The sequence below is a fragment of the Ochotona princeps genome, chromosome 25, assembly GCF_030435755.1.
Source record: "Ochotona princeps isolate mOchPri1 chromosome 25, mOchPri1.hap1, whole genome shotgun sequence".
Taxonomy (NCBI): domain Eukaryota; kingdom Metazoa; phylum Chordata; class Mammalia; order Lagomorpha; family Ochotonidae; genus Ochotona; species Ochotona princeps.
Genome location: NC_080856.1, coordinates 4,723,044 through 4,738,123, shown reverse-complemented (window position 1 = coordinate 4,738,123; position 15,080 = coordinate 4,723,044). Strand labels below are relative to the sequence as shown.

General features: G+C 57.5%; 2 protein-coding genes across 3 annotated transcripts; one reads left to right on the top strand and one right to left on the bottom strand.

The window, feature by feature from the left end:
* Positions 1 to 6,705: 6,705 nt before the first annotated feature.
* GCC1 (GRIP and coiled-coil domain containing 1) lies at positions 6,706 to 10,958 on the bottom strand. Of its 2 annotated transcripts, XM_058654919.1 has the most exons (3): positions 10,253 to 10,383; positions 9,555 to 10,055; positions 6,706 to 8,887 (listed from the first exon to the last, which is right to left on the bottom strand). In XM_058654919.1, the coding sequence occupies exons 1-3, from the start codon at positions 10,334 to 10,336 to the stop codon at positions 7,595 to 7,597; spliced, it is 1,878 nt and encodes a 625-aa protein (XP_058510902.1). In that variant the 5' UTR covers positions 10,337 to 10,383; the 3' UTR covers positions 6,706 to 7,594. The 2 variants fall into 2 exon arrangements, with proteins under 2 accessions (XP_058510902.1, XP_004592557.2); XM_004592500.2 differs by having other exon boundaries at positions 9,555 to 10,958.
* Positions 10,959 to 12,290: 1,332 nt separating this feature from the next.
* ARF5 (ADP ribosylation factor 5) lies at positions 12,291 to 15,080 on the top strand. The gene is made up of 6 exons (XM_004592501.4): positions 12,291 to 12,448; positions 12,968 to 13,048; positions 13,326 to 13,435; positions 13,903 to 13,974; positions 14,387 to 14,512; positions 14,596 to 15,080. The coding sequence occupies exons 1-6, from the start codon at positions 12,382 to 12,384 to the stop codon at positions 14,680 to 14,682; spliced, it is 543 nt and encodes a 180-aa protein (XP_004592558.1). The 5' UTR covers positions 12,291 to 12,381; the 3' UTR covers positions 14,683 to 15,080.

Here is a 15,080-nt window from a genome sequence, read left to right as displayed (position 1 = left end):
CAAAATATGTATACTGTGGTAGGCAGAACAATGACCCCCAATTGTGTCCACATCCTAGTCACAGAAATATACAAGCATGTTGAGTTACAGTACCAAGGAAATGGAGGCTGCTAAGGCTGCTTTTCAAATAAGGAGAGGATTCCAGATCATTCATGTATCCTTAGGCATTCTTTACAGTGGAAGAGAAAGGCAAAAGAATGAGGAAGAAGTGACTCTCAAAGAGAGGCACAGGGCCCGGTGTGGTAACCTAGAAGGTAAACTCCTCACCTTGCTCATGCCAGGATCCCATATGGGTGCCAGTTCGTATCCCGGCAGCTCCACTTCCCTTCCAGCTCCCTGCTTGAGGCCTGGGAAAGAAGTAAAGAATGGCCCAAAGCCTTGGGACCCTGCACCTGCGTGGGAGACCCAGAAGAAGCTCCTGGCTCCTGGTTTCAGCTCAGCTCAGCTTTGGCCACTGCGGCCACTTGAGGAGTAAACCAGTGGGTAGAAGATCTTTTTCTCTCTTCTCTGTATGTCTGACTTTCCAATAAAAACAACAAAGAGAGGCACAAAGAAAGGCAGCCCTGGGGCCTGGCGGAGAGGGAGGCAGAGGGCCAAGAGAGGAGAGTGGTCCCTGCGGAGGGCAGGGGAGCAGGCTCCCCAGAGCTCCCATCACAGAACACAAACATCGGCCCCCACTTCCACGCTAGCCCCCGAGACCCCCTTCACACTTCCGACTTCTAGAACCATCAGCTAATACATCTATGTTGCTGTGAATTACTACAAGTACACTGTGTTTCTTATGGCGGCAATACAAAATCCATACATATGCTAACACTGTTTTTCCTCACTTTGTTTTGAAAGTGTGAGCCTATTTGCCTAGGAAAAAAAACAGGCTGGAGGAGCGGGGGAGAGGTTAGGTGACAAATGCCCATTGACCATGTTGTCTAACATGTATGATAAAGGGCCTTAAGAGTAACTAAGTTACACAGTGCCTCACACTGTCCCAAGGATTTGCAGTACTGGGTTTGAAGAAATCATCCCAGTAACGTTAAGAAGGGAAACTCGTGGCCTCCCTTTTGGGAAATGAAAAACAATGAATCATAATAAAGGAGATAGATCCCTGAGGCAAGAAATGACAAAATCAATCACTCTCATCTCCCTCAGGAGCCGCCCTCGTCTTTCATGTCTTATTCTTTCCAAGAGCATGAGTCCCAGAGGGCAGATGCTAAAAGCCTGCTTTCCTGAGGACACGTGTGCATCTGTAGGCATGGTGCTCACGGACAGGGCTCCAAGACATCACTCACGCAGGTTCTACCATCGAAGTTCTAGACAGGTGACCTGAAGTCTGCTAGGCAGGCAGGTCTGATGCAGCAAGACACTACAGCAATTTCACAGAAAATGGAGTTAAGAGAGAAACTTGGGGCTAGTGCTGTGGTGGAGCAAGTTAAGCAGCTGCCTGCAACACCAGCATCTCATTTCAGAGCATCATTCCTAATTCCAGCTATTCAATTAGCAACCCAGCTACCTGCCAACACATCTGGGGAGGTAGTGGAAGACGGGCCGAATGCTTGCATCCTTGACACCCATACAGTGGGAGACATGGACAGACGGCCAAGCTTCGGGCTTCGGCCTGGCTCACTCACTACGACCACTTGGGTAGTGAACCACCAAAAGATTCTCTCTCTCCCTGCCTCTCAAGAAAATGAAATCCAATCTTTCACAAAAATAGCTTATTTTGATGCAAAAATGTTCTGAAGTCCATGCACAAACTTCAGATAATACACATTCCCCAAGAATGTTTGGAGAGCCCCCATTCCAGATGTAACTTTGCAGCTGGGCTTGAAAAATCCTAAAGAAATTTCTGTCATCATAGGTTGACACCAGCCACACCACGTGCATTATTCAGTAGTCTGTGAGTGTTGATCACTGTCTTAAAAAAAAAAAAAAAGATTTGTTTTTGTGAAAAGTCAGATATATAGAGAGGAAGCTCTTCCGTCCAATGATTCAATCCCCAAGTAGCCGCAATGACCAGAGTTGAGCTAATCTGAAGCCAGGAGCCAGGAACTTCCTCTAGGTCTCCCACACGGGTGCAGGGTCCGAAGGCTTTGGGCCGTCCCCGACTGCTTTCCCAGGCCACAAGCAGGGTGCTGGTTGGGAAGTGGAGCTGCAGGGATTAGAACCAGCGCCCATATGGGATCCAGGCATGTTCAAGGTGAGGACTTTTAGCTGATAGGCCACCGCGCCAGGGCCCATAATGCATGTTAACTATGACCTTTTTGAAGTCCCCCTCAATATGTAGGATTTCCAATTTTTTGCACTAAAATAAATACTTTTAATGACATTTTTTCCATGCCTGTTTCAAGGATCCTCATATGGCTCTTATGTTTCAGGCTTCACCTAAGCTGGGTTAAAATTATAGTCAGGAACATTAGCACATCTAGGCGAGAGTTTCTGGGCAAGTTATCCCTAAGTGCTTGAGGCAGTAGCGCCATCCTTCCAGTCTGTTTAAGAGATCCAAGTGCCATGGCAGTCCAGGGGTGAGAAGACACCCACTAGTGGAGCCACTGTCTGCAGTCACAGTCCTTGGGGCCAGCACAGCTCTGATGGTCCAGGCCTCAAGCCACACACACACCATGCACCTGCTGCCCCACGCTGCCTATCACCACTATTACTCTCATAAGCCCCATTTGTGATAGAGCCACTCTGCCCTTTGCGGGTCTAGGGTTCCTCTTCAGCGAAGGTGGGAGCATGACCAGACTCTAATATCTCACGTCCTGTGATTCCATTAACACACCTTGCTCAGCCGGAAGCAGGCACACTCCAGGTAGCCTGCACTCTTCCTCTTCTTCCCCTCCGCCATGATGGCCAGATGAGCACTCATCATCAGGCTCCAATCCAGAGTCTGTCATCACCCCGGATCCATCTCTGTCTCCTCGTCCTCGTACGACTCACTGAGCAGCCCAGTCCCGATGCACAGCCCTCCTGAAGGCGCAGCTGGGATGAGCGTACCACGAGAGCCCCAACAGACTAGACGCAGCTTTGGGAAGGGGTTCCCCTGACTCAGGGAGAGGGAAGGTTTACTGGCGGCTTCACTCACACCAGGCTAGTGAATTCACTCTGGCTGATTCATCAGGCTCTCACTCGCTGCACCTCTTGGACAAGTTGGTGACTCTAACTTTCAGGATGCCTGGGGTCACCTCTCTGGCTTGCACAGTATCCAGAGCCAACCCGAGTCATTATGATGGCTGAATTACTCCTGACACAAGTGCTGTAAGGTGTCTCACAAGTATGGCTACTAGTCAGTGAAGGCACTGACAAGGCACTTCGACTTCCACGGGACACGCTGAGCACCCACCACCCACACGCAGTCCCCTGAAGGCTCACTGGGAACACGGACAACGGCTGTGCCACTCCCGTCCGCACCTCTGACAGGCAAGCACCTCACGGCTAGTAGCTCCCTGGGAGTCAGGTGCCACTCTGAAGGTCTACACCATAGGAAAAAAAAATCAACTTTTCTGTGTATGACCAAGCTTAGGCATCAGGGGGAGAATTCCACTTGACAAACCCTTTCCCACAGCCACAGAGGGACATGAGGACCATGCAAGACTCCCCATCCCTGCGCAAGATGAAATCACGGAGACACCTCATCTCCTAGCGCCCTCGGGGAGAGGGACCCCAGAGTATAGGCGTACCCCAACAGGAAGCTTACTGTATGCGTCCTCATCAAGAGGCCCACCTACTCCTGCAATGGAGGGGCATCCTGAACCCTTCTGATGCTGACAGCTGTAGTTCCCCCAATTCCTCTACCAACCAAAGGAAGCTATTTACCTGAAGTCAACTCCAACATTTCAAGAGAGAAACCAAGCTCATCCATCCATGACTACAGAGAAAACCAGCCAGACGGCGAGACAGTAACACAGGCAAACACCAAGTTCCTTGCTGTGAAGCGACAAGCTGTCTTTTTCACTCACCATCCATCCAGCTATTCATTGAGCACTTACTATGTGCAGGTTCTATGAAATATCTTAAAAAAAAGATGAGTGGGGCACGGGACACTATCTCAACAGCTTCATAGGGTAGTCACAGAGACACAGAAGTAAATTTAAAAATGAAAGTACAGGGCCCAGCAGAGTGGCCTAGCAGCTGAAGTCCTCGCCTTGAATATGCCCCGGGATCCCATATGGGTGCCAGTTCTAATCCCGGTGGCCCCGCATCCCATCCAGCTCCCTGCTTGTTGGCCTGGGAAAGCAGTCGAGGATGGCCCAGTGCCTTGGCACCCTGCACCCACATGGGAGACCTGGGGAGGCTCCTGGCTTCGGATTAGATTGGCTCAGCTCCGGCCATTGCGGCCACTTGAGGAGTGAACCAGCGGATGAAGGATCTTTTTATCTCTTCTTCTCTCTATAAATCAGACTTCCCAATAAAAATAAAACAAATCTTAAAAAAACATATGTATTAGCTGTACTAATGTTCATATTCTCCCATATATGCAACACACACCTTGACTTCACACAGACACCTTACACTAGAGAGGATCTTTCTAAAACCAATGAACACCGCTTTCCTTCTTAGGAGAGTCACTGGCCTGTTTTTGCCCTGGGTTTCCTACACTGCAGTTCTGTCAAAACTTTAAATATTTACAGACTATTCAGAACTGGGTACCAGGAAAAACAAGTTATCAACTGCTCAAACTAACTTACAACAAAAGGTCATTTTGCAATTTTTGGCACAGAATAGCTCCACTGCAAGAAACATAAACAGTTTCTGAGGAAGTATGAGGTGGCTGGTTACGGCCTGCAACAACCCGGACAAGGCCCTTTCTTCCCCAGCCCAGGCCAGACACAGACCCCTCCATTTCCCTAGGAATAGCGCTCTTTCAGTATTCTGTGTCGCCCTCTGCTGGGAGACACAAGACAGCAGTAAGAGCCCATTTGGGTCAGCAACAGTTTGAAGACCAAATTCTGCCATTCTGCACCTTGACCAGTTCATCTTGCCAACACGCATTCACCTGCAAAGCAGGTAACCCTTCACGACGTCGTTGGGCAAAGTCAAAGAATGCACGGAAAAGGCTAGAAGTCGGCCTTGTAGCAGGCATTTGATAAGGTCATCATTTTTTTCCTTTTGTTTGCATCATTTGTGATTAAACCCTGGACTGTCCTCTGACTTGCACAGAAATAGTTGACAGTGTTGGTTGACACACTTCATGTGTGGCACGAGGGACAAGTGACTGCCTGACTGCAATCCTTCCTGCTCCCTTTCTCCCCTGGAGGGCCTAGTTTAGTCACAGCTAAACGACACAGGCCCTGGAAAACTCATCTCAGGGAACAGGGCGAGGAGACCAAGAATTTTAAATTAGTATGTTTGCATTTAAAGTTCCATTTCTACATTCCAAGTGTTGGTAGAAAGGGAACAAGCCTTTCTGCTTTCCTCAGGACCATTTATACCTTTATTGTGTACCCAGATATTCAAAATTAATCAGAAATTGACTTGCTTCTTTACCTGTTCAATATCTTCTCAAAAGTCCAAAGCATGGGAATTAATAAAACTGGGACGCTAACTGTGGACATTCCTATCTTTAAAAAAAAAGATTTATTTACTTTTTATTACAAAGTCAGATATACAGAGAGGAGAGACAGAGAGGAAGATCTTCCGTCCGATGATTCACTCCCCAAGTGACCACAACGGCCGGTGCTGTGCAGATCCGAAGCCGGGAACCTGGAACCTTTTCCGGGTCTCCCACGTGGGTGCAGGGTCCCAAAGCTTTGGGCCGTCCTTGACTGCTTTCCCAGGCCACAAGCAGGGAGCTGGATGGGAAGTGGAGCTGCCGGGATTAGAACCGGCACCCATATGAGATCCCGGCACATTCAGGACGAGGACTTTAGCTGCTAGGCCACGGTGCCGGGCCCGGACCTTCCTATCTTGGCCACAACACCTAGAAATAACAACAATCCTAAGATGTCCTACCTTTGGAGAGGGTAACATAAAACCCTATTATTACACTTGGGGTTCAGGTGGTAGCCTATGACACTGTTCCAGGATGCCCGAATCTTGACTTCAATGCATTCATAGACAGATGACTTTCAGACTTTGAGGCCCATGAGGAAGCTTCTTCCAGTGCAGCTGGTCTTACACACACACACACACACACACACACTCATATACACACCACAGACTCACCCACACTCCCCCCACACACATCCATACACACACACACACACACTCCAGGATGCCATCGTGTTACATCTGAAGCCGCTAAAGCTGTGAAGTAGTCCTGCTTGTGTTTAAGTTCATGGGTTAAGATAAGGAAGCATTTCATTATGCTCACACTCTGTCCAGATACACAGCTAGTATCAGGAAGTGCAGTCACTCAAGTTTAAGGACCCCAGGGTTTGTTCCTGTGCTCGCCATACATCCCCGCTGCTCCATAAAGGATTCTCTTCGCTGACACTCGAGCTCACCTAGCCTTTCATTCACAACACTGAGCCCACACACAGACCACAGCAACAAAATAACAGGAAGTGTACTTTATTAGTCCAGTTATTGGCCAAACATCAATGTAACCAATGAGAGTGGGTCAGGGAGGGAAGGGAATAATGGGAGAATTGGTATCATTGGAATCAAGTTTTCTGAGAAGTTCCTGTCAAGCTGCCTAAACAAGTTACCTTTCCTTAAAGAGCAGCGTGCAACTCCCTCACTGGGAATAACAGGTCCCTCTTGGCAGCCCAGCTCCAACTGAACTTCAACCACTTCCTTTAGAGTCTCAGCAGCCCTTTACCATCTCCAGAGGCAGAACCTCAGTGTGAATTCCTTGCATTCCGGCAGGATCAGAGCTTACCACGTGGATGCCCTCCATATTAAAAGAAGCTAGGACTTTATTTCTTCATCGAAGTTCAACATCGTAGTGAAGTTATTTCCCTGCAATCTTGGGTCAAGCAAGGGAGCTCTATCTTAACCCTCTCCTGGCCAGTCAACCTCTCGTGTGACATCAGGATGGTCACAAACGATGTGCTTTGTGCTGAATGCCAAGCAGTCCCTAGACCCTTACTAAACCGAGCTTCCACGCTTCAAGACGAAATCACCACTGGCCCTTTGGACTGCCACACAACGTGTGTTGCTACTTCTAATCTCCTGACCCCTTTCCAGACTGGCTTCAGGTGCCCAGAGGAAGGGGCAGCAGTGAGCCGGATAACGGAGGTGGTGAGATGGGGAGAAACAGCTGATAGTTGTGCGGGTTTAGAAACGCACTGACCTCCCTTTGGAGTCACAGTGACTCTAGGCTCTGGACCTGGAGGCTAGCATTTTAAAAAACACCTCACTTGAAAACATTCTCACCCATCCCCGATTCTGCGTCTCCCAGTTCTAACCTCAACATCTGTTCCCCACTGCACACACCAATGGGAGTTCCCAACTCAACATGTGCAGGCTCTCTGGGGCCCAAGGGTAAAGCAGCACTAATGGCATTTGGCAGAAAATCTCGTCCCACCTGCAGACTCCTCCAGGTACAATACAGTGAAAAAATAAATGGTAAAGGAAGGGAAGCAGCAGAAACCAGAGCCTGCCCTTCCCACGTAAAAGAGGCACAGAAATTGTCACACGTCAGCAGCAGCGGTTATCACCGCTTGCCAGGCCACCAGCTGCCGCTGGCTGGGAGCCGCAGGACGGCTTGTTCCTCCTCAGGGCTGAAGTGCAGGATGGTCAGGATGGCCCTGAGCGTCTGCTGCCGGCCCAGGCTGTCGGACAAGGTCAGGAAGCGGTAGACGATGTTCTTGAGGTACTCCAGGTTGGCTCCCTCCCTGCTCTGGTCCCGGAAGTTCTTTTCGATGTGGGTCTGCAGGGCTGCGACCTCCTCCCGGTGCTGCTCCCCCTCCTGTAGCAGCCGGTCCTGCAGCTGCCGCACCTCCACCTCCAGCCTGTGCTTCTGCCTCTTCAGCGATGTCATCTCCACCTCCTTGCGGGCCAGCTGCTCAGCGTACAGGAAGAACGTGGGCTCACTGGCCGCGGCAAGCTGCAGGCCTTGGGTCAGGCTGTCCGCGGAAGACGGGTCGGCCGGGTCCTCGGGGCCCCCGGCCCCTGCCGGGCTTCTGCGAGCTGGCAGCGCCGCCGCCAAGGCCACGGAACGCAGCTGCTCCAGCTCCAGGTCCTTCTCAGCCAGCACGGCCAGCGCGCGGTCCCGCTGCTTGCGCAGCTCCTCCTCCAGCTGCAGCGTGCGGTCCCTGAAGTCCAGCTGGCCGCGCTCCAGCTCCTGCCGGTGCAGCTGCTGCAGCCGCACCCGCTCCTGCTGCCAGTGCTCCGCCGCCTGCAGGTGCTGGTGCTCCAGCTCCTCACACGACAGCCGCAGCGAGATGTACTTGTCCTTGAGCTCCGCCAGCTGCTCCTGGGCGGCCTCCAGCTCCCTGGCCAGGCTGCCATCCTTGGCGTTCTTGGTCTTGAGGCCCACCTGGGCCCTGGTCTTATAGCGTTCGAATTCTTCCTTCAACTGCTTCAGCTCCTGCTGGTAGTAAAGGGCCGTGGCCTTCTCCCCATCGGCGGTTTCGGAGCTGGGCATGATCTCCAGGTCACAGAGCTTCTCCACGTCCACGCTCACCTGGCTCTTGCGGGCTGCCACCTGCAGCAGGCTCTTCAGCTTCTCCATCTTGTCCCTCAGCACGTTGATGTCGAGCCTGGATTCCTCGCCGTGGCTGTCCAGAGGGGAGCGGCTGGAGGCCGCGAGGGCCAGCGTCTTGTTCTCCAGGTCCAGCTGCAGGATGCGCTCCTTCAGCTTCTGGATGGCCAACTGGTCCTTCTGCTTGGCTTTCTCGTATGTGCCCAGCAGTTCCGACACCTCCGAGATCTGATGCTCCAGCAATGCCACCCTCTGCTCCTCCACCTGCGACTGCTGGCGCAGCTGATCCTCCGCGAGGGCTGTCTGCAAGAGAAGACCAGAATGCAGCCAGGCAGCTCCCAAGGCCCGGCCGTGTGCATGTGTGCGCTCACGCATGCGCCGGGCCAGGGGGCTGGAGAGGGCATCCATGGGGGTGGGCTCCTGAGAACAGGGACCAGGCATCTCTCCGCTCACTCAGAATCCAACAGAGAGGCCTGCAGCCTGCTGGGCTGGGCCCCCAGACACACACCCCATAAATGACACCTTTGTCTATCGCTTCAGTGTTTGTGCGTTCTCTTGTCGTCCCCCAGCTCACACGGAAAGCACAGAGGTGGACCAGGAGCCCACTAGGAAGTAACAGGACATTCTTTTCCTTTCTAAATTCCTGGACGTACAGAGTTGAACTCTCTCCAGCTGGAGACGCTGCCAAGCAGTACTTTCTAGTGAGAGCCCCATCTTGACAGACAGCAATGACAAGGAGCTGTTTCTTCTGAGGAAAGCCCTTCTGCCTCCTTCCACTACCCCACCTACAGGCACAGCCGTCACCCACTGCCACGTAGCGCACAGCTTGGCACAATGCCCATGCCTGGAGGTGCCCGGCCTGGTCCCAGCCCACACTCACAAACTCCACATCCTGCTGGAAGCACCCTCCTGGAACACTGCCAACGCCGCACACCGCCCCACATCTGGCTCTGAGCCGGGGCGTCCCTACCTTTCTCATCTCCTGCTGCAGCTGCGCCTGGAAGTGGCTCTTGAGGCGCAAGGCCTCCTCCTGCAGCTCTTGCAGCCGGGGGTCAGGCTGGCTCTTCTCCTCTCGGATAGCCTGCAGCTCGCCTTTCAGCTCCTCCACCTGCCGGCTGAGCTGCTTGGTCTGCAGCTCGAAGCCTTCCATCTGGTCCGCGGTGTAGGCCCGGCCAGCCAGGGCCTCTCGGGTCTCCTCCAAGCGGAGCTCCAAGTCCTGCCTCTGACTCCGCTCCTCCTGCAGCAGCTTCTGCAGCTCCCGCAGCATCAGGGCGTGGTCGCTCTGCTCCTGGGCCCGGTCGTGCTGCTGCGTGATCAGCCGGGCCTTGGTCTCCGCCACCTGCTCCTGTAGTGCCTTCAATTCCCCCTCCAGACGGCCTCGCTCCTCCTCTGCCCTCTGCTGGGCCTCCTCTAAGTCCTGCTTCATTTTCTTCTTGTCAGCCAGGTACGAGGCTTCCATGCGCGACTTCTCCTGGGTGACCGTGGCCAAGGAGCTGGTCAGAGTGGCCAACTGGGCCTTCAGCTGGTGCAAGCGCTTGTCCACCTCTCCTCCTGCCGGTGGCCCGTCCCCACTGCTACTGCTAACGCCACTCTCCGACCCACTGGCTTCTTCCGCCTTGGCCGGGGGCGCTCCAGCGGCCGGCCTGTCGTCTTGCACCCCACCCTCACCCTTGGCGCTGGGGAGGCTGGCCGCCGTGTCCAGGCTGGCGGCGGTGCCGGTGCTGTCCTCGCTGTGAGTGGAGCACCGGTCATCCACGGGGTCAGGAAGGCCGAGACCTGTGGCCTGCACGCCCTGCACACCTGCGAGCCCCACATCGGCCTCGTGCGATATCGACAGCACTTTGATGCTGGCCTCGAGCGCCTCCTTCTCCTTCAGCAAGCTTTTGTAGGCGCGGACCACGTCCTTGAGCCGTGTCTGGTACTGGACCAGCTGCTTCTTCTGAGACTCAATGGTTTCCAGCAGGTCTTTCTTGCTAGGGCCGCCCCCAAAATTCATCCCGAACTTCTCCATGGGGGCTGCGATCAAGCTGCTCCACGTCAGCGCTGTCCGGCAGCCCGGGGCCTGTCAGGGCCGGGCCGAGGGTTGTCCCGCCGTGGCCGCACGCCCGCTCTGCTGCACGGTGCCAGGGCGGCCTGGCAAAGGCAGCCGGGGGGTGGGGGGGCGGACCGGGAAGGAGACGCGCCGGGAGCTCACGGCCAGGGTCCTCCCAGCTCCTTCCAGGCCACCCCGGCCCTGCCAGACCTGCCTACCTCGGCCCGCGCTTGGCAAAGGCTTACGAGGCTGGCAGCTGCCCCGTGCCCACTTCCCAACTACTGCCGGCAGCACAAAACTTCCGGGTCCGCTGGAAGTGACGCCAGCGCGGTGCCGTAAGCTCCTCCCCACCGCGGCGCGGGGCGGGGCCGCCGCCGGCGGGCGGGGCCGGCGGGCGTGGCCTGAGGGGAGGGCACCGCGTCGCGTCGGCAACCTAGCCGCCCAGCTCAACCCAAGCGCTTGGGATGCTTGCACTGGGTTTCTGGCATCGACCTGGTCGGTACCACAAAAGAAAGTCACTCCTAGGTCGCTGGTTTCTTCAGATGTGACAATGAGAGGGAAAATTACGGAGGAAGCTGTGACAGCCTTCCACACAGCCCCGCGTGGATGGCCACATGTGCGGGCCACGCCACCCGGAGCCAGCCAGGGCAGGGCTGGGGCAGGGCTGGGGCAGGGCTGGGGCAGGGCTGGGGCGAGGCTGGGGCAGGGCTGGGGCAGGGCTGGGGCGAGGCTGGGGCGAGGCTGGGGCAGGGCTGGGGCAGGGCTGGGGCTGATGGGGAGAGGCTGGGGCAGGGCTGGGGCTGATGGGGCGAGGCTGGGGCAGGGCTGGGGCAGGGCTGGGGCTGATGGGGCGAGGCTGGGACAGGGCTGGGACAGGGCTAGGACAGGGCTGGGGCAGGGCTGGGGCAGATCGGGAGAGGCTGGGACAGGGCTAGGACAGGGCTGGGGCAGGGCTGGGGCAGATCGGGAGAGGCTGGGGCAGGGCTGGGGCTGATGGGGAGAGGCTGGGGCAGGGCTGGGGCAGGGCTGGGGCGGTCCTGGGCCGCCTTTCCAGGACTCTGCGGACTGCGGGAGGTGTGAGGCTGATGCTGACGCCTGGCGCTCTTCCCCGAAGTCGCTCCCTGAGCCCAGGAGGCCTCAGCCTTACAAGGGCGCTCGCTGCAGGCAGTGGCGGGCCCGGCACATGCGGTCGATGCCGTCGGTGGCCACGGGCCACACCGAGAGCGGAGCGGGCTGCCCGCCGCCATTCTGAGCCCAGCAGCCGGTCCCCGAGGATGGGGCGGGACCGCTGGGCAGCGACGAAGCCTTTCTTCCGGGACCCGCGCCACACGCCTGCCGGGACGCGGGAAACGCGAGCGGTCCGCACTCGTTCGCTCATCCAGCCGCGCGCGGCCGCGTCACGCTGACGGGGAGGAAACGCGCCCCCCGGTGGGCGGGGCCGGGGCGGGACTTGGAGCTGGCGACCTGTTGGGGCGGGGCCGGCGGCTGGGGACGGACTGAGGGCGGGGCGTGTACTGGGCGGAGCCTGGGGCCGGCGGCTGGAGGCGTGGGCTGGGCGGAGCCGGGGGCGGGCCCGGAGGGCGGGGCCTGGCCCGATGGGGCGGGGCCGAGGTGACGTCGCGCGGGCCGGGACGCGCGGAGGCGGCGGCGGCAGCGCCTCCTCCTCCCGCTGCTGTTGCGCCCCATCCCCCCCCGCGGCCGGCCGGTTCCAGCCCGCACCCCGCGTCCGTGCCCGCGCCCCCCTTCCCCGCCCCGGGGCCCCGCCATGGGCCTCACCGTGTCCGCGCTCTTTTCGCGGATCTTCGGGAAGAAGCAGATGCGGATCCTCATGGGTGAGGCAGATGGAGCCGCGGCCGGGACCTGGGCGCCGGCCGCGGCGCAGCCCTCCCGCCCCCGCGGTCCCTTCCAGCCGGGCCCCACCTGGGTCTCGGACCCGGGCTCACCCACCTCCTAACCCACCGGGGTGCCCCTGCTCTCGAGCGCGGGGCCTTGGCCTTGCAAGCGCCGGCCCCGAGGCCTGAGCCTCGGAGCTGCGGGGGCCTGGGGCAGGGTGCAGCTCCCTCCGCCCCAGCCTGGCTCGGGCGAGAAGGGAGGAATCCGCCCTTGGAGACGACTTTTAAAAGGAGCGCGGCCTTTCTCGCTTGGCCGCTGGCGCCTCCGGCCTCTCCCGTTCTTAGTTCACATGGGGGGCAGGAGTGGGCACACGCACCCCGCTGCCCTCCAGGCCCCGGGGCAGCGAGCTCGCGCACCTGGAGGCGCTCCTGCCCTCCCTGCGCCCCGGCCTCTGCCTGTCCCTGGTCTGTAGAGGGCTCCCTCGCTCCCTTCTCCATGCTGGCTCCTCTCCGTTGCAGTTGGCTTGGATGCAGCCGGCAAGACCACAATCCTGTACAAACTCAAGTTGGGGGAGATCGTCACCACCATCCCCACTATAGGTGAGCGCGGAGGGAAGGGGTGGGGGGACCTTCCCGGTGTCCGCTCGCTCTCCTGCCCTGGGCCCTTATCTGGAGCTGACCCTGAAACCAATACGGCTACCTGAGAAATGGGTCAAGGTGTCTCCTCGCCCCGCCCCGCTTGCGGACTGCCCTGGGCTCCCCGGTCCGGTTCCCTGCGGCCCTGTTGTAGTGTCCCCGCTAAGAGCCCAGGAGTCGCCCTGAGTTTCCTCCTCTCAGAACTTTTTTCCTTTCATATCTGTGGTCCAATCGCCTGCAGGCTTCAACGTGGAAACGGTAGAGTACAAGAACATCTGTTTCACCGTCTGGGACGTGGGAGGCCAGGACAAGATCCGACCGCTGTGGCGGCACTACTTCCAGAACACTCAGGTGGAGTGGGTGGGGGCTGCTGCGATATGGGCAAGAATTCTGAGAACTGTGAGAGCTGGGAGGACAGGGGGGACCCGGCTGGGCCTGCGGGCAAGGCTGGCAAGCGAGGCCAAGACCCTTCCCCCATCGCGTGCGCCCTGGTGGACTAGACACAGCTGCGTTTGCCAGCTCACGCCTAGGCTTCTCTAGAGAGGCAGGGTTCCTCGTGGGCCACCTTGCCTGATGTCGCCCCAAATAGGCACGTGCCCCTCCCGGTGCCCCTGCCCAGCCTCCTGCTGCCATGCCTTGCTGTAGCCTTAGCAATGCTGCCTCTGGCATGGGTCAGGCCTTCAGTGGGGTGGAAGGTGCTGGACGAGAAGGGTTGGCGCAAAGGGGAGGACAGGCAGGGCTGGGGCGAGGTGTGCCCAGTGAGAATGACTGGTCTTCTCTGCCTCTCTGTGGCCTCCTGCCCTCTCCCGACCCCACAGGGCCTCATTTTCGTGGTGGACAGCAATGACCGTGAGCGAGTGCAGGAATCGGCCGATGAGCTGCACAAGATGGTGACTGCCCGGGGCCTGAGCTGTTAGCACCAGGCTGGGGGTGTTAATCCTGCGGGGGTCGGAGGTGCCTGTGGCTAGGCTCGCAAACTTCTTTCTGTGGGTTCAGATGTACTGTGTGGGATAAGGCTAATGTCACCTTATATTCTTGTTCTTTCCATTTGAAAATATTCTCATTTTGCACAAATTAGAACCAAAAGGGCTTCTTTTCTGGACCTCAGTCACGGGTGACCTTAAGCTCATTGTCAACTCTGTGACTTGTGTTCAGCCACAGGACCACGTGAAACTACCCTTTCTTCTACAAAGAGGGCAGAGGGTTGTGGGGAGAGGGGCAGGGGTGCTTCTGCAACACAGCGGGGAAGAGGAAGCTTGGGGCCCCCTGGGCCCGCAGGCTCACAGCCCCTTGCCTCCTCAGCTGCAGGAAGATGAGCTGCGGGACGCAGTGCTGCTGGTGTTCGCCAACAAGCAGGACATGCCCAACGCCATGCCCGTGAGCGAGCTCACAGAGAAGCTTGGCCTCCAGCACCTGCGCAGCCGCACGGTGAGGACCCACCTGCACCCCAGCTCCACGCCCTCGTCCCCTTCCCCACGGCCGCTGACCTCCTTCTCCTCTTCTTCCCACAGTGGTATGTGCAGGCCACCTGTGCCACACAGGGCACGGGCCTGTACGATGGGCTGGACTGGCTGTCTCACGAGCTGTCGAAGCGCTAACCAGCCAGGAGCCGGCCCCTGCTTCCCGGAAGCTCCTACGTGTGTCCCTGGAGTCCCATCTCCTGGGCTGCTCAGGCGGTGCCCTGGCTTCCCTGCCCCTCGCCCCCACACAGGCCCTTGCTCCTGCCTGCATGTTCTCTGTCGTTGGAGCCTGGAGCCTTGCTCTCTGGCCACAGAGGGGTCCCCTCTCCTGCCTGCTGGGGTTCCCCCAGGGAGGAGCTTCCTGACCGAGGCTCCCGTCTTCCAGAGGAGGGAGGAGCAGGGATCTGGGTTGACCTTTTTTTTCCTGTTTTGGGGGTACCCTTGGGGTCAGCTTGGGGTGGGGGGGCAGGTGAGGGCCCCGGGTGGTGCTATGATGTGGCACTGGATACTGGGTAATAAATTTGCTGTGGTTTGTA